Source organism: Pleurodeles waltl, chromosome 6 (genome assembly GCF_031143425.1).
Source record: "Pleurodeles waltl isolate 20211129_DDA chromosome 6, aPleWal1.hap1.20221129, whole genome shotgun sequence".
Classification (NCBI taxonomy): Eukaryota; Metazoa; Chordata; class Amphibia; order Caudata; family Salamandridae; genus Pleurodeles; species Pleurodeles waltl.
The window spans coordinates 288,707,842-288,732,140 of NC_090445.1; the positions used below are offsets into that span (position 1 = coordinate 288,707,842).

Sequence of the window (24,299 nt, forward strand, 5' to 3'; positions counted from 1 at the left end):
ATGTGGTGAAAGGGCCAAAGCTGCTGACTTTGAAGGTAGGGAACACAGTTAGAGTCTCAGCACCAGCTAAATAGCCTGTGATTCTGGGCAAATCACTTAATTTCCCCTGGCTACCAAAAAGGAATGTGTTCTTGGGTAATATAACCGATTCTCATGTAAAGCGCTGTAATAACTTTGTATCAAGTTTGCGCTATATAAAAATGCACAAAAAAATAATGAAGTGCTCCAACATGTTTGTATCGAGTTTGCGCTACATAAAACTGCAAAAAAATAAAATAAATAAAAAAGACCCACCCCAAAGACATTGCAAAGAAACTGCAGGATGCCTGAAAACAAGGAGGAGGAAAAAAACAACATACAGCCACTAGTCACGGCTCGCACGACTGTGAAGGGGTGGGGTGGCACGCAGGGTGTGTGGGGGGGAATTCAATTAAAAGTTAAAAATAAAAAAAAGTACCTGGGCCGCCGCCGCAAGAACCGCACTGCTCCTCACCTCTTTCTACAGACACAGGCTCCCAGCCTGCCCTGCGCAAATCCTGACACTGCTCAGAGCAGTGTCAGGATTGGCTGGGAGCCCCCAGCCAGGGTGCCCCCAGGTAGACTAGGAGCCTGTGCATGCTCTCTCCAACCCAGCAACCGTGTTGCTGGGCTGGAGAGAGCCCTGTGCCCATGTGTGTTTGGCCGGCCCGAGATGGCCGGCCAAACATACATGCGCTCTAAGGGGGATTGCTGCCCCCCTCATTGCTCATCACCCCTGTGGTCCTGCCCCTTTTCCTCAAAAACCATAATAAACAATGTTTATTATGGTTTTTGTGAAAAGGTTTTGCAGCTGTCGCTGCTGGCGGGGGCGGTGCAGCTTGAAGCAGCGAGGCAAAAGAGAAAAATAGTGAGCCACACTAAGGGGCATAATTATACCCTGTTTGCGCCAAATATGCACCATTTTTTAATGCAAATTTGACGCAAACTGAGCTCCATATTTATATTTTGACATTAGACATGTCTAACGTCAGAATAAAGGAGTTTGCGCCATTTTTGATGTGTGCACCTACCTTGCATTAATGAGATGCAAGGTAGGTGTTCCCATCCAAAAAATTGTGCTATCCCCATAGCCCCATATTTATACTCCATGCTAAAATAATGCAGAGGTAGGAGGAGGGGCTAAATAATGGTGCTTAGCTTACTTAGCACCATTATTTAACTCCTGGGTCAGACCAGATGTTAGGGGACCTGTGGACCTATTTCCATGGTCAGACACCATGGAATAGGTCCACAGGTGCCCACCACAAGCTCCAAGAACACCTCCACCCACACCAGAGGGACACCAGAGGGTGGGGAACCCCATCCCAGGTAAGTAGAGTAAGTATGTTATTTTTCTTTTTTAAGTACCATAGGGGCCCTGACTTGGGGCCCCTTGCATGGCACAGGGTGCAATGGCCATGCCCAGTGGACACTTGTCCACTGTGCTAGCCATTGGGGTAGTGGTCATGACTCCTGTCTTTCTTAAGACAGGAGTCATATTTTTGGTGGTTGTGCACCAAGAAATGGCGCTAGTCTGGTTAGAGGCATTTTTTTTGCCTCTAACCAGGCGCGTGTCATTTTTTGGGGCACAACTTCATCCTTCCCTACCGCCACCCCCTCCCGGCTAACATCATTTTAGTTGATGCTAGCCCAAGCTGAGCACCGGCTTGCGCCATTCCATTAATTTGGAGCCCGGCTGGCGCTATACTTTTTGGTGCAAAACTGCATTCCTGCAGTTTTGCACCAAAAAGTATAAATGCGGGCCTAAGTTACATGGTTGATCGTGCAATATTCTATGTAGGAGGGTCAGTCTGCAAGGAAGTAACAAACAAGCCTCAAGCCAGGACAAACGTAAAGCATTTAACAACGACATCAAGGGATTTTTGAAAGGCAGGCCCAGGAGGCAATGAGCGCCTTGAGACCCTAACGGGTGAGTAGCTGCGCGTTATAAACACTGATTAATTGAATGAACATGATGGGCGTGCAATAAGCGTGGATAAAGCCTACAGAATAGATTACAACATGTTGAGAAGAGCAGCGCTTGTGCGCGCCTGTGCTCGACCTAACAATTCTTAGTTGATGGCAGGGTATCCTCCTCAAGAAACAAACACAATCCTTCTCAGGTAGGTCTCTGCTCTGGGAGCAGTTTTCACATCTCATTAAGGGCTTGAGTACTAAGAGGCCTGCAGCTGGAGCCTTCTGCAAATTAGCCTCAAAAAGCATAAGGCAGGGAAAAGGTAACTTTCGAAAAGTACCTTTCCCTAATCATTTTTTTTTTTAAACCAACTTCACCAGTGACTTGGAGATGAACTTGGCCCTTCCTGCAGAATTATTCCCAAATGTTTTGCTTTCACCCTCCTGTTTTCTGAACCCATTTGTGTTGACTTTTAAGACTTGGCATACTTTACCTTTGCTAACTAGTGCTAAGGTGATTGTGCTCTCTCAGTACATTTAATTCACTTTTCAGTCCCTAGTAAAGTGGTACTGCATGTACCAAGGGCCTGTAAATTTAATGCTACTAGTGAGCCTACAGCACTGATTGTGCCACTCACTTAAGTAGCCTTTTAAACATATCTCAGGACTGCCATCACAGCCTGTGGGTGCAGTTTAAACTGCCATTTCCACCTGGCAAAATGAATGTTTTGCCAGACCTAACCCTTCCTTTTTAATAGATAGTAGTCACTCCTATGGTAGGTTCTACACAGCCCAGAGGGCAGAGTGCATCTTATTTAAAAAGATGAACATGTACCTTTCAATTTTACATGTCCTAATAGTAAAAAAACTCTTACATTTGATTTTCACAGCTTCAAGGCCTACCTCTCCCATAGGATAACTTTGGGTTACATTATTACATTTAATAAGTGATAACTTTAATTTGGGAGCAGATAGGAATTGTGAGTTTGGTGTCTAAAGGATTGTAATTTAAAACCCTTTTTAATTATAAAGTCTGATTTTAAGTCACAATTCTGAAAATTCCACTTTTAGAAAGCTGGAATTTTCTTGTTGTAACCATTTGGTAACCATTTTGTGCCTGCTGCATTTATCCTGGGCCACATGACTAGGTGTAACTGGCAGTTGGTCTTTGTGTATTGCTCTCAGGCAGTGAGAGAAAGAGGGAATAGGTGTTAGCAGGATAGGCCACCTCTGACCTGATGGGGGCAGAGTTGTCACCTATCACATTTGTACATCACAGAGCCTCTGATTTAGCACACTCACAAAAGGGTTTGACACTAGTCTTTTGTGTCCCCCAGACAAGCTGGGGCCAGGGCAGAGAGGCAGAAGATTCCAGACACTTCTGAGGGTGGAACCCTCCAGAACCTTCTCCCACTTCAATGCTGGCACCCGATATAAATATTGGACCCTCAGACCCTGCTCCTCAGTTCACTTTCTGGACCTGTGGAAGGAATCTTAGAGGACTGTCTGCTGCTGTGTAATTCAGAGGAAAGCTTTGCTGCACCAGAAAGGACTTATTTGTTGCCTAAAGCCTGTTTTGAACCCTCAGAGGCCTGCCCTGCTGTTTGAGGCTTGTTCCACTGCTGAACCTGGTACTACTGGAGTGACTCAAAGGCCTAGTTTGCTAGCCACCTGATCAGAGCCTCAGGGACAGAAAAAGATCCAACTATCTTGAACCCACACCTAGACCCAGGGTGAGTGAGTCCTAAACCCCTAAGTGGTGACCAGTCCTAGTTCCTTGCTTGTGATGTTGTGTTAAAGGTGCCTGATAGACAAAATCTACAACTTGGAACTTCGAAAATTTCCTCCGAGAGGAGACCTGGACCAACCTGTTCGTACATATGCCCAAGGTACATCTCCGGTTGGCCTGCTTAACAGCAGCTTGTGCTTTGTTTTTCTCCACAGCAGCAAATCCTGTTCAGCAGTCTTTAACCAAAGGGTATATGGCCTCCTGGAACACGTGCCAACTACAGCCTTCAGCTTCGTCCTACTCAAGATATTTGACATCCCACAATGAGACAAAAGGCCTGATTTAGAGTTTGGCAAAGGGGTTATTCCGCCACAACAGTGATGGATATCCCATCCGCCGAAATCTAAATCCCATTATATCCTATGGAATTTATGCTTTGGCAAATGGGATACCTGTCACTGATGTGACAGAGTAACCCCTCCGGTAAACTCTAAATCGGGTCCTAAGTCCGAATGTAGAAATCTTTATTGTGACTCCATCCAGCGGCTCCCCAATGACTACTGCTCATTTTCTGACACCCCCTGCAGCAATGCTCTGTTGAACTTTACCTTCTCAGAACATTTTTGTTTACATTTCTCATAAGTCTGTAGGTCAGAACCAACAGGGCCCAAGCCACACTTTGCATCCAACTCACACCCCATCGCAGTCGGCTGTATTTTTCGACTATGAGCCGAGTTACGCAACTGGATGGCCACGGTTGGCAGTTTGATCTTTTAAGTGCTAGTTTTTACCTTAAACTTTATGAATTCATAACTCAGGTTCTACTAATTGGATTTTTGTCATTTTGGTGTCAACTTATTTATTGAAATGAACTCTATTTTTCTAGTTTGGCTAGAGATTCTTCTTGTGTTGTGTTTTCAAATTATTACTGTTTGTGTGCTGCATAAATACTTTAAACATTGCCTCTAAGTTACATCTGACTGCTTTTGTGCCAAACTTCCAGAAGTTAAGCACAGGTTAATTTAGTGAGTTTTGTGGCTCACACTGACAGGGACTGTAACTTTTGCTTGAGCAGGGTTAACATCCCACTCAACCAACAACCCAATTTCTCATAATTGGGTTATAATAAATACTACAAAGAGTTCTTGAATTAAGTTTCTGGTATTATTAAATGTAACAGTTAATCCCAGTGTTTCTCTATGGAGCAGCTAAGCTTGCTACATCGAAAATAGCTTTTAGGTGCTAGTCAATGACTAGGCATATTTAGCATTCATTTTCAAGGTGTCCTACTTTTAAGTACCATGCACCTTGCCTAATGGGCTATAAACTCTACTTAGGGGCGACTGATTAATACTTAAAAGGAAGGTTTAGAGCTGTCAAAAGGATTTATTTTAATAGGGCGCATTGCAGTTTTAAACTACTCCATTCAGGCTACAATGATAGACCTGAAGCCATCTTTGCACTGCCACTGCAGTGGATGGCTCAATTGTGCTTCAGTCCACTGGTGGTATTTAACTTACTAGTCCGGGGTACACCTTGCACCATATACTAGGGAGTTATGCGAAATTTAAATATGCACATTAGGGTAATGCCAATTGAACCATAATAAAAGGGGATCACAGACACTTTACTACTGGTTAGCAAGGGGTAACTTGCACAAAGCTTTAAAGCCAGCAAAAAACAGATGGAGCAAAAATCTGAGGGGTGCACCATGCAAAAGATAGTCATTTCCTACAGTGACCTCTTTTTTAAGATGTATAAATGGAGGTAATTAGTAGTCATGCAGACCTAGATATCAGTATTCAAAGTCTAATCCAGAAAAAAGATGAGAGTAGAATGGGAAATACAGGTGACAGACACTGACTGCTCCGAGAAAGGACAAGAAGTGGGAGCAGGTCTACATTTTTAAGAGCACATATTAGGAAGAACCCTGGGGAAGACTGCAGTCTAACCACTTGATCTCAGAGTTAGAAAAATATATTTAACCGTGCTAGGAACAATTACCTAGCAAGGAAAACAACTTGAGGCTAGTGTGCTATATGATGTGTTAACTACGGCAGACAGGACCTCAAATAAGAAGAAGAGAATACAAATGGGGTTGAACTGCTATCGCTTCCAGTTTTACATGCTAATATTTACACTGCATGCTTGATAAAATTAAGAAGACGTATGGGCTACTACATGTATTTTATCACATTAATGATGGCCAGACTCAAAGTTTTCCTGGAAGCGTAGGCTATGGAAGTAGGGGGCAGAGTGGAGTGCTGCAGCACCCCCACAGAAACCAAGCTAGAGTTCAGAAGGTGAATAAGCAATAAGAGGACTTTAAATTTTGTTTTTATTTTTCACATTTATATTTATATATACAGTGGCCAAATGTCAGGCTATGTATTCTGACAAACTGCTGCTTATTATTTTAACATGGAGATTGAGGTTTACTTTTTTTCTCTGTCTGCAAAGTTAGAGGATTTTGTAAAGTGAACCATCTGACATTCTTGCTAGGGTACAGGGAGTGTGAAAAAAGCTGTACGTAATCATTCGTTTTCTAACATGTTACAAAAAGTAAAAGCCTGCAAATAAACTGTACAAATATTTCAAAATAAGCCATCAGTTAGGAAAGCACAAATGAAGCACATTTTTACAAATTCTGAAGTGTGATGGAAACAAAGATTTTAATAGGATCAAAACAAATCAAGACACTTCATTTGGTGATGTGCAAAAGATAAATATTTGCCGAAACCCAATTGCACACATTTTCATTTGTGTGTTGTATAGTATCATAGTAAAACTGTTAGTGCAAATTTTGTGTCATTTCAATGGGAAATGTGTTTCCGTAAATGCCAGTGTGTTACAAGCCCATACTTTAGTATTATATTTTCAACAATGTATTCCAAAATGCACCGCTGGCTACTTATCACGCCCTTACCACACTCCTGCTGAATAGGCATGACTGATTTGCTGTGCTTGTTCTTTGTGAAATGCTTGGATTTTTCACAACCCCTATGAATTCAGTGATGTAACTTTGATTGCAGCACCCCCACTCTATAAAGTTCTTAAGCACCACTGCCTAAAATGTTTCTGTGCATCACATGAAGACAACACATACAGTGGCGGCCGACAGCTTTAGGAGGAAGGGGGGCGGGCGGGGCATGCACACACACACACATTGTTTCACACACAGACATGCACGCACACACGCACATCCATTAACAACACTCATACCATTCAAACATGCACGCACGCACCAAACATTCATTTTAAAACATCACACACACTCATTCTTTCACATACGCAGGCACGCACGCACATCCATTAACAACAGACATACCATTCAAACATGCACGCACACACCAAACATTCAATTTGAAACATCACACACACTTACCTTCGGCCTCCAGGTCCCAGGAGGGTTGGGACTGCTGCCTTCCCTCATTGGCTATCCCTATGTCAGCCAATGAGGGAAGGCAGCAGTTCCAGCCTAGTCACAGAGTGGGATGGGGTCAGTGAGACTGCTGACCCCACCCTACTCTGTGACGAAGTGTCACTGATTGACACTCGCCCTGGGCACTTCAGGGCTTAAACTGAAGCGCCCAGGGAGAGAGTCAATTGGTGACACTTTCCTCGTCACCCAGGAAAGGGCCTCGAGGCACCTTTGCTGGGCTGAGGAGGTCACGCCCATAGGAGCTGTGATCTCCTCAGCCCAGCAAAGTTCAGCTCTGACAGCCAGGAGTCTGCACAAATCGTGCATGTTTGCTCCTGGCTGCCTAACCTGAACATGAAGAGTCTGTCAGGCTGACCTTTGTTCAGCCTGACAGACACTCTTCATGGAGGGCAAAAGGTGTGGGGGGGGGTGGCCCCTCCGCCGTACAGGACGGGCTGCCACTGCAAACATATGACAAATAGAGCACAATTACCAGGAGGCTCAGTGCCTATGCTTATCTAGGTTAGATTGTCTTGCTCCATGCATGACGGGGCATAGGACCTGTCGTAAATGTTGCAACGAAGGTTATACCACTGAGTTTACATTGTAAGAAGAGGGAAGGCCTTGTCCCTCCTCCCCTCAGCGTGAGACCAGGCCCACCTTGTGTAGAATAGATCCTGCCTCTCCCCTGCACGCTGGTCAGTTGCGAGGTCAGCCTGGGATTTCGCGCTACTCTTATTTTAAGGATGTTTGCTCTTTACACTGCCGCGGCCGGGTTGCTCTTCTTGCCTCTGTTCCTCAGTCACTTCTTCCCTTACTGGTGGCAAGATGTCTCCTTCGTCCTAAGCTTCGTTTGGTCCTATATAAAGTTCCAACGCAAGGTCAAACGCAATCCGAACTTCACTTTTCTGGACACTTTCAAAGAGCACGTGCAGCGGGTACCGGACAAGCCGTTTCTGGTGTTCGGTGATGAGGAGTACACGTATTCCCAGATGGACAGACTCAGCAACCAGGCAGCTCGCGCCCTGCTGGAGCACAGCAGCCTGCGCCCTGGAAGCTGCGCCGCCGTCTTCTTGGAGAATTGTCCCGCTTATGTTTGGACTTGGCTGGCATTGTGCAAGATCGGATGCTCCATGGCCTGTCTCAATTATAACCTCCGGTCGAAATCCCTGCTGCACTGCTTTAAGTGTAGTGGGGCCAGTATGCTTATTACATCTGCAGGTGAGTGGGTCTTCGTGAGAGTAATTTACTAATCAATGTCAGTAGTATAAAGAGGCATCTTACGTTCAGAAGTGTGCGCAGGTTTACACTTCACCTTACAGTCGAGGGGCGGCTCTGTTTCGTGAGGAGAAACTGAATATTCTGTGTGAAGCCTGGAAGTCTGTCACCAGGACGCGACACCGTGTTTCAGTCTTGGGACAGCATTTTACAAACCATTCCATTCTTGCACTGGAGTGCATTTGTACCATGTAAAGTATACAAAACTGCAACTCCCAGAATTGAACGGTTGTGAGATGAGCGCCCTGTACTGGAACACATGGAGCTATCAGGTAGCCTTTTTAGATGAGACGTAAGTGTCCAGTGCTCAAACAAAAGAACTAAATGCACAGGGATAAATTAATTAATTGTGACTTCAAGGGGAACGAAAAGTGCATATTTTTTAAGATCGAATGTGTATGTACTAAGCTCACAGCACAAACTAAAAAAAAATGTCTTTATCACCTGCAAACAAGAGTCGAGTATTTGCACACCCCACAGGGTGTGAAGTAACCCACTTCTCACTAATTACTAACCTCTGTCATTATGCACAGCACGCTCAAAAACAGTATAAGGAGCCGACCACTACACTCGCCAGTTTATAAAACCCGCTACTAAATGGCGGTTCTTGGGTTGCTGAAAACACTTCGCTGAGGATCTAACGTGGTTTACTACTCAATGGTGTAATCAATCTCCCTTCTCTCAATACCGCAGGCACTCTGTGAGAAACACCATGCCTCACCACGTTAACAGCTGCAATCTTACAATCTTCGAAATTTAAAGACACTCCAACGAAAATCCCCAAAACTCATTTCATATCAAACTGGTGTTTTAACATCCGTGCCTACGTAGTGTGCACAAGGTAAAGTTGTGTCTACAGTAAAAAAGTATTGATAATGTTCAGCTCTGGTGGCGCCTTGTGCATTAATCTTTTTTGGCACTCCCTTCCCCCCATAAACTACTCCTCGGATTATCTCACTCCTCCCTACTCCCCTACCCCCCTTTGCATAAATGCCCCTCATCTCTCCATGGCCCCTCTCTCCCTCATGCATTTCATTTGTTTTAAAGCGCTGGTAAAGTCTGAGTTTTCTAATCCACTCACCGAACCACATATTACAAACCTGTTCTTTGCAGCAGGCATAATAACTTTCTGCGCTGGCGAGTCAAAACAGCCACTAGACAAATCTCTCGCTAATCACAAGTTATCTTCGCATTTTTATTGCTGACTGAAAGCGGGGGACACTAAGCACTCTGCCGCACCTGCTTTTAAATTAGAAGCCATTGCTAAACACAGCGCCCCCAGTCGCCCTCCCTGCGCCCTCCCCCCGTCAGCGAGCTCCCTCCAGGTCAGCGCCCAGCGTGACCCTTCACACTGCCCTAAATCTGGTCCCGATAACGTTCCAGAAAAACAAATCGATACAAGCAAACTCTGCAGTCAAAAGGGGAGTAACTGGACCGGAACTTCGGGGGAGGGCCAGCTAACAGGTCAACCAAATTGAAGCGAGGCTAACACCAAGCAACGGGACTGAGCTATCTTGATCCCCCAGTACAAGGAGGTAGCGCAAATTGGTAGCACAACAAACGAGTTTGCTTTAGTCAGTGGTCGAAGTGCATATTAAACAAGCATTTGCAATGCAATGGATCTCGCGTTTGCTCGAGTTAGAGCTATTAGCATTGTAAACTCCTAACCCGACTTTTCTTGCCACATAAATTGAAAATGAAAAGTAAAACAGTTTCACATAACTAACCAGACTTTTATTATCACGTAAACTGAAAAGTAAAAGTTCCATATAAGCGAGCTGACAGCCGCCATCAGCACAAAGCAGACACTCAAAAGGAAACAGAAGTTCGTGCGCAGTGAAACGTATCAGCAAAAGTGCAATTATCCATGTAACCTGCAAAAGTGCAATTATCCATGTAACCGACAAAAGTGCAAATATTCATGTGACAGGGTTGATGTCATGCAAAGCGCTCAACTACTGCCCAGCGAGATCGCACTGCAAAATAAAGAGAAAAAGTATTCCAGAAACCATACGGAAAACATGGAGCCTCGCATGTTTTCAGTAGTTGGCTGGTGCTCTTGAGGAGGGCTGAACACTGGAAAAGGCATGACGTAGGCATGCCTTTTACTAATCAAATCAAGCGAATGTTAAAAGGCAAGCCCACGAACCAAACCAAACTGATGGGAGTGACGTGGGCGTGGTTACAAGCCCATAGAGAGATTACACCAGGGACAGAGTGCTTTGCGCTCGACCCTAAAAATTGTGATGCTGCATGCAATGGAAGCAGGGTCAGTCACCATGGGGGCAGGATCAACAAGGTGTCTAAAAAATAAAAATATTCTGTAAGTTTTTTTTGTCGTTCACTTTCAGGTAGCTACATATAAAATAACATGCAGCTTAAATGAAAAATAAATACAAACATTTTTACTCATTGGGAAATGCACTATAGTCACTATAAATGGGCCGGTACTCTCCGGTACTGAGTACCGGCACTTTTTTATTTTGAGAGGGAGAGTACCGGCATATCTTAAGATAAACGTAATACTTTTAATTGGAGAGTACCGGCACTTCTCGGAAACAAGCAGGTACTCTATCACAGAGTACCTGCACTTCTATTTTTCCATTTAAAGCACTGACTATAGTAAATTATGAAACCTCTGTTAGCTAATGCATTGCAGAGTTCTGTGTGTAACCAGAGATCCCCCGAATTAAGCCTTGGTTGGTGCAGTAGAGAAAAGAGACTACGAGGTCACAGCCTGTGACAGAAAGCACTGTGAATATGAAATTCATTATTTTAAACATGCATTACATACAGTATAAGATACACTGCTACAAAATGCACAACATGTTTAATATAAAATAGTGCTTCCAAAATATAATTTTTAGTAGTACCCGGAGTGTATAAATGCAATTGTTTTTACATTACTGCCCCTTCAACACTTCCTAGTGTAGTTACAGTGATATAAATACAATTACAATTAAAAGCATGCACTTTACAGCCCAGTGGCGTAACAAAACTTAAGCCCCCCACCTGCAAAGTACATGGAGGGCCCCCGCTCCAAACTCACTCAGGAGATCTTAGGCCAGGGTACTATGGTGAGGGGGCTCCATGGAGCTCTGTGCCCCCTGCACTGCAGGAGCTGCACGGGCCTTTGTTACACCAATGTCACAGCCCAGAGCTATGAGTGCCATGACCTCACAAAACAATTAAATCCCACATTCCATCACTACAATAGATAATGTCCAGATTTAGTATCCAGATCGTTGATAAAACACTGCTCACCTGGCATAACACTCAGATCCACTCTATGTATGGCCATGATCAGTCCCACTCCCACCTTTAATTAACACATTGCCATAATTGATGCAGTGCTGATGTTGACATTAATTAGTGGCAAATCATTTTAGGCTGCACACAATGTCACACAGTCAGAGCTCTGTCAAAATCATCAAGTTAGTACTTCACAACCCAGCTGTTAACTCTTTGAAACTACCATTCCAAAAGAATACATCTTTGTCATCACAAAGGTTTGAGTGATAAGGTCAATTAAAGCCAGTCCCGGCTCCAAAAGCATCGTTTACATTTGCAGGTTAACTTGCATCTCACATTTACATTTCTTTCAGGCAGCATGCACCCTGGCAGGAAGTTTTTTTTCTCTGTCTGCCCGTTTCCGTTTTACTGCACAGGAGACACACTGAATGACACTTCAGCTGAGGCATTTAAACTGTTGAAATTAACTGTCTGGGACTTTTTACAAAAAGTAGGGGAACAGTGTTTCATAAATCATAAAAGTATGGGCACGTCATGCACCTCCTATCCCACCCACTTCGACCACTGGCTTTAGTGGGTTTAACCATGTTTCCAGGCTATTTATAGAGATCTCTGAAATGGCAAATGAATGATCTGATAATTAAAAAGCAGCTTCTACGCATTTAATAGAAAGGACGTTACAATCGAAAGCTGCTTCTATGCATTTAATAAAAAGGACTTTACAATCAGTTTTAATAAAGCTGTTTAAAAACAGCGAACATTTTTTCCAATGCTCTTAAAATCCCTTCTGTCAAATGACAATGTATTCATGAAATATTTTCAATTGCATCTTCCGAAACACTCTACTGACTGTTGACCAATGTTGTATTTTCGGTCTACTCATTGGGTTGTTCCAACCTATGCTTGTTTGAGGTCCAACACATGTACAGCTGTCAGAATGCTGAGCTAAGTGAGTTAAGGCATCTAACTTCGGGATGTGTGACTAGCAAGTCAGCAGCTTTATTTTGTCTGTGATTGAATAAGTGAGAGCTAATCATTTGGCAGTATTCCCATCTGTTAATTACTCTGTCAGGAATCTGTACTATCCACAGGGTCTTGATTCAAAATGAGTCTTTCATTTTGTGTGTGATTGAAAAAGTGAGAGTCAATCATTTGGCAATATTCCCATCTGTTAATTACTGTCAGGAATCTGCACTATCCAAAATAAAATAATAAAATAGCACTCCACTGTAAGAAAATGGGTTGCTGGTTGAGGGGGGTAAAGCCATAGTCAAGCAGAAACTACATTCCTTGTCAGGGTGAAGTCACAAACAAACCTAAATTACCCTGTACTCAATTCCCTGATAGCTTGGCACAGAGCAGTCATGCTTAACTTAGAGGCAATGTTTGAAGTATTTGTGCAAAACTTTAAACAGTAATACAGTGAATAAGCTCCACAAAAGAATCCCACACCAGAATAAAATAGATTATTCTTTAAAAAATACAACAAAACCAAAACAACAAAAATCCAATAAATCAAACCTGAGGTATGCAGTTTTAAGGACTGCAGTGAAAATAGTCCCAAAAAGCACAAAGCGCCAACTGTGGGTATCTGGTCGTGCTGTACTGGCACAAAATCACAAGTTCAGGCTGACCGTGATGGAACTTGGGCCAGCTCCAGGGACCCAGTTAGGCCTGCTGAACAAGAGTACTTTACATCCTGGTTGTGGAGCATTGCAAGGTCCAGCACCAAGGATGCATCGCTCAGCTGAGGTGATACGTTGGTTCCGAGAAGCTATGATGCAACGTCTGCATCATTGTCAAGAATTCCATCAATGAGGGCTTGCGATGCGAAGTCTGGCATCAAGGATGCATAGCGCAGTTGAGGCGATGTGTTGGTTCTGAAGAGCTGCTGCTGACTAGAGATTTGATATGCGAAGGCCTGTGTCGGGAGAGCTTCAAACAGTTGATGGTTCCAATGTGTGCTGCGAGGTTGATGCAGAGTCTTTGCCCTGAGATAGTCCTTGCAGCAGAGGAGATGCATCAATCTTGCTGGGTCAAAAGATGAGCTGAAAGAGATTTAGAAGTCCTCTTCCAAGGGTCCGGGACTGGGGCGGCACCACTTGGCAGGGTTGGACTCACATATGGCAGAGTCCAAGTGCCTGGTTCAGGTCTGTTAGATCCTTCTTTCCCTGAGGTTCTAGTCAGGAGACCAGCCAACCAGCCCTTGGAGTCACTCTGTGGTCCTGAATTCAGCAGATGCAGGTCCAGTCCTTCTCACCCAGGCAGGAGGACAGCGGGCCAGCACAGCAGGGCAGAAGTTCTTCAGAGCAGAATTCCAGCAGAGTGACAGTCCTTTCAGCAGCACAACAGTCCTTCTTCCTGGCATAACATTCACAGATCCAAAAGTATACTGAAAAGTTTGTGCCTGCAGTCAAATATTTATACCAGGTCCTTCCTTTGAAGTGGGAGAAGCTTCTAGAGGTTTTTCTTTAAAGTCTAGAGGCTTCTTCCCTTTCCTAGTTCCATGCTAACTACAGGTGATAAGCAGCCCTTTGTGTGGAGACAGGACACAGCTTTTTCAAGTGTAAGTAGGGCTGTGCCCTGCTCAGCCCTCCCATCCTGCCAGTGATGGCCCATCCAGGGAATCCTAAACTCCCTATTGTGTGTGGCTGTCTAGGCTGTCTATAAACAGAGCTCATGTGACCCGGAGATGGGCTAACAGGCACTAAAATGGTTACGACAGAAAAGTGGTAACTTTCTAAAAGTGGCATTTGCAAAGTTTTAATTAAAATCCAACTTTACCATAAAATAGTATTTTGCATTACAAATCTAAAGACATCATGCATGAACTGTTTACCTGTTCCCATTTGGAAGTTACAGCTTATTAAGGGCCATATTTATACTTTTTGACGCAAAACTGCGCTAACGCAGTATTGCGCCAAAAAAATTAGCACCGGCTAACGCCATTCTGAAGCGCCATGCGGGCGCCGTATTTATTCAATGACGTTAGCCCATCCCCCATTGAAATGACTCCTGTCTTAGCAAAGACAGGAGTCATGCCCCCTTGCCCAATGGCCATGCCCAGGGTACTTCTGTCCCCTGGGCATGGTCATTGGGCATAGTGGCATGTAGGGGGGCACAAATCAGGCCCCCCTATGCCACACATTTTTTTTAAAAAAAATACTTACCTGGACTTACCTTAATGTCCCTGGGGTGGGTCCCTCCATCCTTGGGTGTCCTCCTGGGGTGGGCAAGGGTGGCAGGGGGTGTCCCTGGGGGCAGGGGAGGGCACCTCTGGGCTCATTCTGAGCCCACAGGTCCCTTAACGCCTGCCCTGACCCAGGCGCTAAAATCCGGCGCTAATGCGGGTTTTTTAGACCCGCCCACTCCCGGGCGTCATTTTTGCCCGGGAGTATAAATACGACGCATATGCATCAGAGTCATTTTTTAAGACGGGAACGCCTACCTTGCATATCATTAACGCAAGGAAGGTGTTCACGCAAAAAAATGACACTAACTCCATGAACTTTGGCGCTAGACGCGTCTAACGCCAAAGTATAAATATGGAGTTAGTTTTGCGTCGAATTTGCGTCGAAAAAACGACGCAAATTCGGCGCAAACGGAGTATAAATATGCCCCTAAATATAATAAGTTTACATTCAGTGTTATCATAGGGGAGACGTCGGCCTTGCTGTAGTGAAAAACAAATGTAAGTGTTTTTCATCAGCTGGACATGTAACACTAAAAGATACATGTCCAACATTTGAAAAACATTGCACCCTGTCCTCTGTCATAGAACTGGCTTACATGTATTAACAAGCATTTGAAATGTAATGTGTCTCACGTTTGCTCGAGTTAGACCTATTAGCATTGTAAACTCCTAACCGGACTTTTTTTGCCACGTAATCTGAAAATGAAAAGTAATACAATTTCATACAAGGGAGACGATGTAAAGCGCCACGCCATGAGTGTGAAGGTGACTAATCAGAACAAAAAGACTTGCCCGGTTTCGCCTTTGCATAGTAAAAAAAAAAAGAGCGCCATAGCACTGTGCAAAATGCTGAATTTGCAAAGGAGTGCTAGAATAAACAATAGAATGAAACTGGTATTTATGAAAAGCAATCGATTAGTTCCCAGCAAGATCGCGCTGTGAGAAAGTAGCCTCTTTCTAGCCTTGTTACCCCCACTTTTGGCCTGTTTGTGAGTGTATGTGAGGGTGTTTTCACTGTCTCACTGGAATCCTGCTAGCCAGGGCCCAGTGCTCATAGTGAAAACCCTATGTTTTCAGTATGTTTGTTATGTGTCACTGGGACCCTGCTAGTCAGGACCCCAGTGCTCATAAGTTTGTGACCTATAGGTATGTGTTCCCTGTGTGATGCCTAACTGTCTCACTGAGGCGCTGCTAACCAGAACCTCAGTGGTTATGCTCTCTCTTTACAAATTGTCACTAACAGGCTAGTGACCAATTTTACCAATTTACATTGGCATACTGGAACACCCTTATAATTCCCTAGTATATGGTACTGAGGTACCCAGGGTATTGGGGTACCAGGAGATCCCTATGGGCTGCAGCATTTCTTTTGCCACCCATAGGGAGTTCTGACAATTCTTACACAGGCCTGCCACTGCAGCCTGAGTGAAATAACGTCCACGTTATTTCACAGCCATTTTACACTGCACTTAAGTAACTTATAAGTCACCTATATGTCTAACCTTTACCTGGTAAAGGTTGGGTGCTAAGTTACTTAGTGTGTGGGCACCCTGGCACTAGCCAAGGTGCCCCCACATTGTTCAGGGCCAATTCCCCAGACTTTGTGAGTGCGGGGACACCATTACACGCGTGCACTACATATAGGTCACTACCTATATGTAGCTTCACAATGGTAACTCCGAATATGGCCATGTAACATGTCTATGATCATGGAATTGCCCCCTCTAGGCTATCCTGGCATAGTTGGCACAATCCCATGATCCCACAGGTCTGTAGCTCAGACCTGGGTACTGCCAAACTGCCTTTCCCGGGGTTTCACTGCAGCTGCTGCTGCTGCCAACCCCTCAGACAGGTTTCTGCCCTCCTGGGGTCCAGCCAGGCCTGGCCCAGGATGGCAGAACAAAGGACTTCCTCTAGAGAGGGTGTTACACCCTCTCCCTTTGGAAAATGGTGTGAAGGCAGGGGAGGAGTAGCCTCCCCCAGCCTCTGGAAATGCTTTCATGGGCACACATGGTGCCTATTTCTGCATAAGCCAGTCTACACCGGTTCAGGGACCCCTTAGCCCTGCTCTGGCGCGAAACTGGACAAAGGGAAGGGGAGTGACCACTCCCCTGACCTGTACCTCCCCTGGGAGGTTCCCAGAGCTCCTCCAGTGTGCTCCAGACCTCTGCCATCTTGGAAACAGAGGTGCTGCTGGCACACTGGACTGCTCTGAGTGGCCAGTGCCATCAGGTGACGTCAGAGACTCCTTCTGATAGGCTCCTTCAGGTGTTGCTAGCCTATCCTCTCTCCTAGGTAGCCAAACCTTCTTTTCTGGCTATTTAGGGTCTCTGTCTCTTGGGTTTCCTGAGATAACGAATGCAAGAGCTCATCCGAGTTCCTCTGCATCTCTCTCTTCACCTTCTGCCAAGGAATCGACTGCTGACCGCGCTGGAAGCCTGCAAAACTGCAACATAGTAGCAAAGACGACTACTGCAACTCTGTAACGCTGATCCAGCCGCCTTCTCAATTGCTTTCCTGGTGGTGCATGCTGTGGGGGTAGTCTGCCTCCACTCTGCACTAGAAGCTCCGAAGAAATCTCCCGTGGGTCGACGGACTCATCCCCCTGCAACCGCAGGCACTAAAGAACTGCATCACTGGTACCTTGGGTCTCCTCTCAGCACGACGAGCGAGGTCCCTTGAATCCAGCAACTCTGTCCAAGTGACTCCCACAGTCCAGTGACTCTTCAGTCCAAGTTTGGTGGAGGTAAGTCCTTGCCTCCCCACGCCAGACTGCATTGCTGGGAACCGCGACTTTTGCAGCTACTCCGGCCTCCGTGCACTTCCGGCGGAAATCCTTTGTGCACAGTCCAGCCTGGGTCCACGGCACTCTAACCTGCATTGCACGACCTCCTAAGTTGTTCTCCAACGACTTGGGACCCCTTTGTGCGACTTTGGGTGAGCACCGTTTCACACATCCTCGTAGTGCTTGTTTCTGGCACCTCTGCGGGTGCTGCCTGCTGCTGAGAGGGCTCCTTGTCTTGCTCGACGCCCCCTCTGTCCCCTGATGCAATTGGCGACATCCTGGTCCCTCCTGGGCCACAGCAGCATCCAAAAGTCTAACCGCATGATTTGCAGATAGCAAGGCTTGTTGGCGGTCTTTCGGCGGGAAAACACTTCTGCACGACTCTCCACGGCGTGAGGGATCCGTCCTCCAAAGGGGAAGTCTCTAGCCCTTGTCGTTCCTGCAGAAACCTAAGCTTCTACTGTCCAGTAGCAGCTTCTTTGCACCCACAGCTGGCATTTCCTGGGCATCTGCCCATCTCCGACTTGCTTGTGACTTTTGGACTTGGTCCCCTTGTTCCACAGGCACCCTCGACTGGAAATCCATTGTTGTTGCATTGCTGGTTTGTGTCTTTCCTGCAGAATTCCCCTATCACGACTTCTATGTCCTTTGGGGAACTTTAGTGCTCTTTGCACTCACTTTTCAGGGTCTTGGGGTGGGCTATTTTTCTAACCCTTACTATTTTCTAATAGTCCCAGCGACCCTCTACAAGGTTACATAGGTTTGGGGTCCATTCGTGGTTCGCGTTCCACTTTTGGAGTATATGGTTTGTGTTGCCCCTATCCCTATGTGTCTCCATTGCATCCTATTGTAACTATACATTGTTTGCACTGTTTTCTAATACTATTACTGCATATTTTGGTATTGTGTACATATATCTTGTGTATATTTGCTATCCTCATACTGAGGGTACTCACTGAGATACTTTTGGCATATTGTCATAAAAATAAAGTACCTTTATTTTTAGTATATCTGTGTATTAAGTTTTCTTATGATATTGTGCATATGACACTTGTGGTACTGTAGGAGCTTCACTCGTCTCCTAGTTCAGCCTAAGCTGCTCTGCTAAGCTACCATTATCTATCAGCCTATGCTGATAGACACCCTATACACTAATAAGGGATAACTGGGCCTGGTGCAAGGTGCAAGTACCCCTAGGTACTCACTACAAGCCAGTCCAGCCTCCTACATTGGTTGTGCAGCGGTGGGATAAGTGCTTTGAGACTACTTACCACTTTTGTCATTGTACTTTTCATAAGAGAAAAATATACAAAACAAGTTCAGTGTGTGTACACATAACCAAAAAGTTTTGCATTTCTTTTCTCACCTCTTTTCTAAAGTGCTGAAAAGTACTTCTAAACTTTCAAAAAGTTCTTAAAAAGTTTAAAAAGTTTTTTTTCCTGTCTTTCTAAAAGTTCTAAAAAGTTTTTCTCACTTTTTCTGTCACTTAAACTCTTTCTAAAATGTCTGGCACAGGCCAAAATGTTGATCTGTCCAAACTTACATATGACCACCTTAGCTGGAAAGGAGCAAGGAGTCTCTGTGTAGAAAGAGGTTTGAGTGTAGGGAAGAATCCTTCCTTGGAATTATTGCTTAACATGCTTAGAGAACAAGATAAGGCCAAAAGGGCCCCATCTGTTGAAAAAGTAGCTAATGGTTCCCAATCTGATCCAGGGACCCCCCTAGGAAAAGATTCAGGAAAGAAACTTCAGAGCCTGCCCATTACTAGACAGTCTAGCATAGTTAGTACTGATGTAGAGTCACACCATACAGATAGTGTTGTCTCACATCATAGCAAAAGCATTCATTCTCACCACAGTAGAAGTGATGTTTCTGTTAACCAAGCTGTTAGGGTGCCTTCTGTAAGGGATAGGTCTCCTTCTGTCCATTCTCACCATACTTCTGTTTCAAGGCATGTCCCTCCCACCCACCCTGATGACAGATTGTTAGAAAGGGAGCTCAATAGATTGAGAGTGGAACAAACCAGACTGAAGCTCAAGAAGCAACAGCTGGATTTGGATAGACAGACCTTAGAAGTAGAGAAGGAGAGACAGAAATTGGGTTTAGAAACCCATGGTGTCAGCAGCAGTATTCCCCATAGTCATCCTGCAAAAGAGCATGATTCCAGGAATCTGCATAAGATAGTTCCCCCTTATAAGGAGGGGGATGACATTAACAAGTGGTTTGCTGCACTTGAGAGGGCCTGTGTTGTACAGGAGGTCCCTCAAAGGCAGTGGGCTGCTATCCTATGGCTATCATTTAGTAGAAAGGGTAGGGATAGGCTCCTTACTGTGAAAGAAAGTGATGCCAATAATTTTACAGTTCTTAAGAATGCACTCCTGGATGGTTATGGCTTAACCACTGAACAATACAGGATAAAGTTCAGAGAGACCAAAAAGGAGTCTTCACAAGACTGGGTTGATTTCATTGACCATTCAGTGAAGGCCTTGGAGGGGTGGTTACATGGCAGTAAAGTTACTGATTATGACAGCCTGTATAACTTGATCCTGAGAGAGCATATTCTTAATAATTGTGTGTCTGATTTGTTGCACCAGTACTTGGTGGACTCTGATCTGACCTCTCCCCAAGAATTGGGAAAGAAGGCAGACAAATGGGTCAGAACAAGGGTGAACAGAAAAGTTCATACAGGGGGTGACAAAGATGGCAATAAGAAGAAAGATGGTGAAAAATCTCAAGATAAGCATGGGGATAAGGGTAAAACCAAAGATCCCACTTCTAATCTTAAACACTCTTCAGGGGGTGGGGATAAAACAAATTCTTCCACTTCTTCTCAACCTACACAAGTTAAAAAGCCTTGGTGCTTTGTGTGTAAAAATAGAGGCCATAGGCCAGGGGATAAGTCCTGTCCAGGTAAACCCCCTGAGCCTACCACCACTAATACATCAAGCTCTAGTGCCCCTAGCAGTAGTGGTACTAGTGGTGGGACTGCTGGCAACAGTCAAGTTAAGGGTGTAGTTGGGTTCACTTATGGGTCCATAGGAGAAAATGGGGTGGTCAGTCCCAAGACAGTTTCTGTCACACCTAGTGGCATTGGCCTTACCACACTGGCTGCTTGTCCCCTTACAATGGATAAGTACAGGCAGACAGTTTCAATAAATGGTGTTGAGGCCTTGGCCTACAGGGACACAGGTGCCAGTATCACTTTGGTGACTGAAAACCTAGTGCACCCTGATCAACACATCATTGGACAACAGTATAAGATTATTGATGTCCATAACTCCACTAAGGCCCGTATTTATACTTTTTGACGCTAAACTGCGCTAACGCAGTTTAGCGTAAAAAAATTTTGCGCCGGCTAACGTCATTCTGAAGCACCATGCGGGCGCCGTATTTATTGAATGGCGTTAGCCGGCGCAAGCAGACCGGCGCTGCCTGGTGTGCGTGGAAAAAAACCACGTACACCAGGCAGCGCCGGCGTTGGGAAAAGTGGCGCTATGGCGTCTTAAAAATGGTGCAAGTCAGGTTGACGCAAAAAATCGCCTCCACCCGATTTGCGCCATTTTTAACGACGCCCAGACGCCATTTACATGACTCCTGTCTTAGTAAAGACAGGAGTCATGCCCCCTTGCCCAATGGCCATGCCCAGGGGACTTATGTCCCCTGGGCATGGTCATTGGGCATTGTGGCATGTAGGGGGGCACAAATCAGGCCCCCCTATGCCAAAAAAAAAAATTAAAAAAAAAAAAAATTATACTTACCTGAACTTACCTGAATGTCCCTGGGGTGGGTCCCTCCATCCTTGGGTGTCCTCCTGGGGTGGGCAAGGGTGGCAGGGGGGGTCCCTGGGGGCATGGGAGGGCAGCTGTGGGCTCATTTTGAGCCCACAGGTCCCTTAACGCCTGCCCTAACGCAGGCGTTAAAAAGAGGCGCAAATGCGGGGTTTTTTGACCCGACCACTCCCGGGCGTGATTTTTGCCCGGGAGTATAAATATGACGCATTTGCGTCGCAGACATTTTTTTGGACGGGAACGCCTACCTTGCATCTCATTAACGCAAGGAAGGCGTTCACGCAAAAAAATGACGCTCTTTACTCCTACTTTGGCGCTAGAGGCGTCTAACGCCAAAGTATAAATATGGCGTTAGTTTTGCGCCAAATTTGCGTCGAAAAAAAACGACGCTAATTCGGCGCAAACAGAGTATAAATATGCCCCTAAGTTTCTTCCCTTAGCTATAATTCAGTTTAGTTGGGGTGGAGTTACTGGCCCTAAGCAGGTGGTGGTATCACCTAGCTTACCTGTAGACTGTCTCTTAGGTAATGACCTAGAAGCCTCAGGTTGGGCTGATGTAGAGTTTTATGCCCATGCAGCCATGCTGGGCATCCCAGAGGAATTGTTCCCTCTCATTTCTACTGAAATGAAAAAGCAAAGGAGAGAAGGCCTGAAACCTCAGGATCCCTCTCAGGTCAAAAGGGTATCACAGTATCCCCTAACCACTCTGCCATTCAGGATACCATTCCTGTGGTGGGAGAAACCTCTCCTGGGGTGGCACCTGTTCCAAGGGAATCATCAGCTGGCAAAGCTGGACTCCCTGAGGTAGAAGTACCTCTCTGTGGGATAACTAACATTGGTGAGAAAAAGAGCACCATTTTAGTTAACATGGAGCATCCCTCCAACCCTCCCAGAGAATCTTTAGTGCAGAAACCCTGCACTGCCTCACAACACTTAGGACAGCATCCCTGCCCTAGTGTGGAGCTAATAGGGCAGCATCCCTGCCCTGCTCCAACTCAAGAGAAACAGCATCCCTGTTCTCTCTTCCAGCCATATGGACAAAGTTTTTGCCCAGCTATGGCTTTACTGAGACAGCATCCCTGTCTGACATTTCCATCACTGCAAATAGGTTCAGTGGACAATTCCCACTGCTCTAAACTAAAACTTACTGATAGAAACTCTGAAAATACATCTTCACATTGTTGCTTAGCTAAAAAACTTCAAACAGGGTGGTTTACATCCCCACAGGGAAGTAACCATATAGTGGATGATAAAGGGAGTAACCAGTCTATTGCAGAGCTACTCTCTACGTATCATCACTTAGACAATAAAGTCTCAACTTGCCAAGGTTAGCCTTATTGTCCTTCGTTTGGGGGGGGGTTGTGTGAGAAAGTAGCCTCTTTCTAGCCATGTTACCCCCACTTTTGGCCTGTTTGTGAGTGTATGTTAGGGTGTTTTCACTGTCTCACTGGAATCCTGCTAGCCAGGGCCCAGTGCTCATAGTGAAAACCCTATGTTTTCAGTATATTTGTTATGTGTCACTGGGACCCTGCTAGTCAGGACCCCAGTGCTCATAAGTTTGTGACCTATAGGTATGTGTTCCCTGTGTGATGCCTAACTGTCTCACTGAGGCTCTGCTAACCAGAACCTCAGTGGTTATGCTCTCTCTTTACAAATTGTCACTAACAGGCTAGTGACCAATTTTACCAATTTACATTGGCATACTGGAACACCCTTATAATTCCCTAGTATATGGTACTGAGGTACCCAGGGTATTGGGGTTCCAGGAGATCGTTATGGGCTGCAGCATTTCTTTTGCCACCCATAGGGAGCTCTGACAATTCTTACACAGGCCTGCCACTGCAGCCTGAGTGAAATAACATCCACGTTATTTCACAGCCATTTTACACTGCACTTAAGTAACTTTTAAGTCACCTATATGTCTAACCTTTACCTGGTAACGGTTGGGTGCTAAGTTACTTAGTGTGTGGGCACCCTGGCACTAGCCAAGGTGCCCCCACATTGTTCAAGGCCAATTCCCCGGACTTTGTGAGTGCGGGGACACCATTACACGCGTGCACTACATATAGGTCACTACCTATATGTAGCTTCACAATGGTAACTCCGAATATGGCCATGTAACATGTCTATGATCATGGAATTGCCCCCTCTAGGCCATCCTGGCATAGTTGGCACAATCCCATGATCCCACAGGTCTGTAGCTCAGACCTGGGTACTGCCAAACTGCCTTTCCCGGGGTTTCACTGCAGCTGCTGCTGCTGCCAACCCCTCAGACAGGTTTCTGCCCTCCTGGGGTCCAGCCAGGCCTGGCCCAGGATGGCAGAACAAAGGACTTCCTCTGAGAGAGGGTGTTACACCCTCTCCCTTTGGAAAATGGTGTGAAGGCAGGGGAGGAGTAGCCTCCCCCAGCCTCTGGAAATGCTTTCATGAGCACACATGGTGCCCATTTCTGCATAAGCCAGTCTACACCGGTTCAGGGACCCCTTAGCCCTGCTCTGGTGCGAAACTGGACAAAGGGAAGGGGAGTGACCACTCCCCTGACCTGTACCTCCCCTGGGAGGTGCCCAGAGCTTCTCCAGTGTGCTCCAGACCTCTGCCATCTTGGAAACAGAGGTGCTGCTGGCACACTGGACTGCTCTGAGTGGCCAGTGCCATCAGGTGACGTCAGAGACTCCTTCTGATAGGCTCCTTCAGGTGTTGCTAGCCTATCCTCTCTCCTAGGTAGCCAAACCCTCTTTTCTGGCTATTTAGGGTCTCTGTCTCTTGGGATTCCTGAGATAACGAATGCAAGAGCTGATCCGAGTTCCTCTGCATCTCTCTCTTCACCTTCTACCAAGGAATCGACTGCTGACCGCGCTGGAAGCCTGCAAAACTGCAACATAGTAGCAAAGACGACTACTGCAACTCTGTAACGCTGATCC

General features: G+C 45.6%; 1 protein-coding gene across 1 annotated transcript in view; it reads left to right on the forward strand.

The window, feature by feature from the left end:
• Positions 1 to 7,590: 7,590 nt before the first annotated feature.
• LOC138299639 (long-chain fatty acid transport protein 2-like) overlaps positions 7,591 to 24,299 on the forward strand; it is a 645,148-nt gene continuing 628,439 nt past the window's right edge. The window contains exon 1 of the mRNA XM_069238086.1: positions 7,591 to 8,303. Within this exon, the coding sequence (XP_069094187.1) occupies positions 7,829 to 8,303 (475 nt within the window). The 5' untranslated portion in view covers positions 7,591 to 7,828. The remainder of the gene's footprint in view (positions 8,304 to 24,299) is intronic.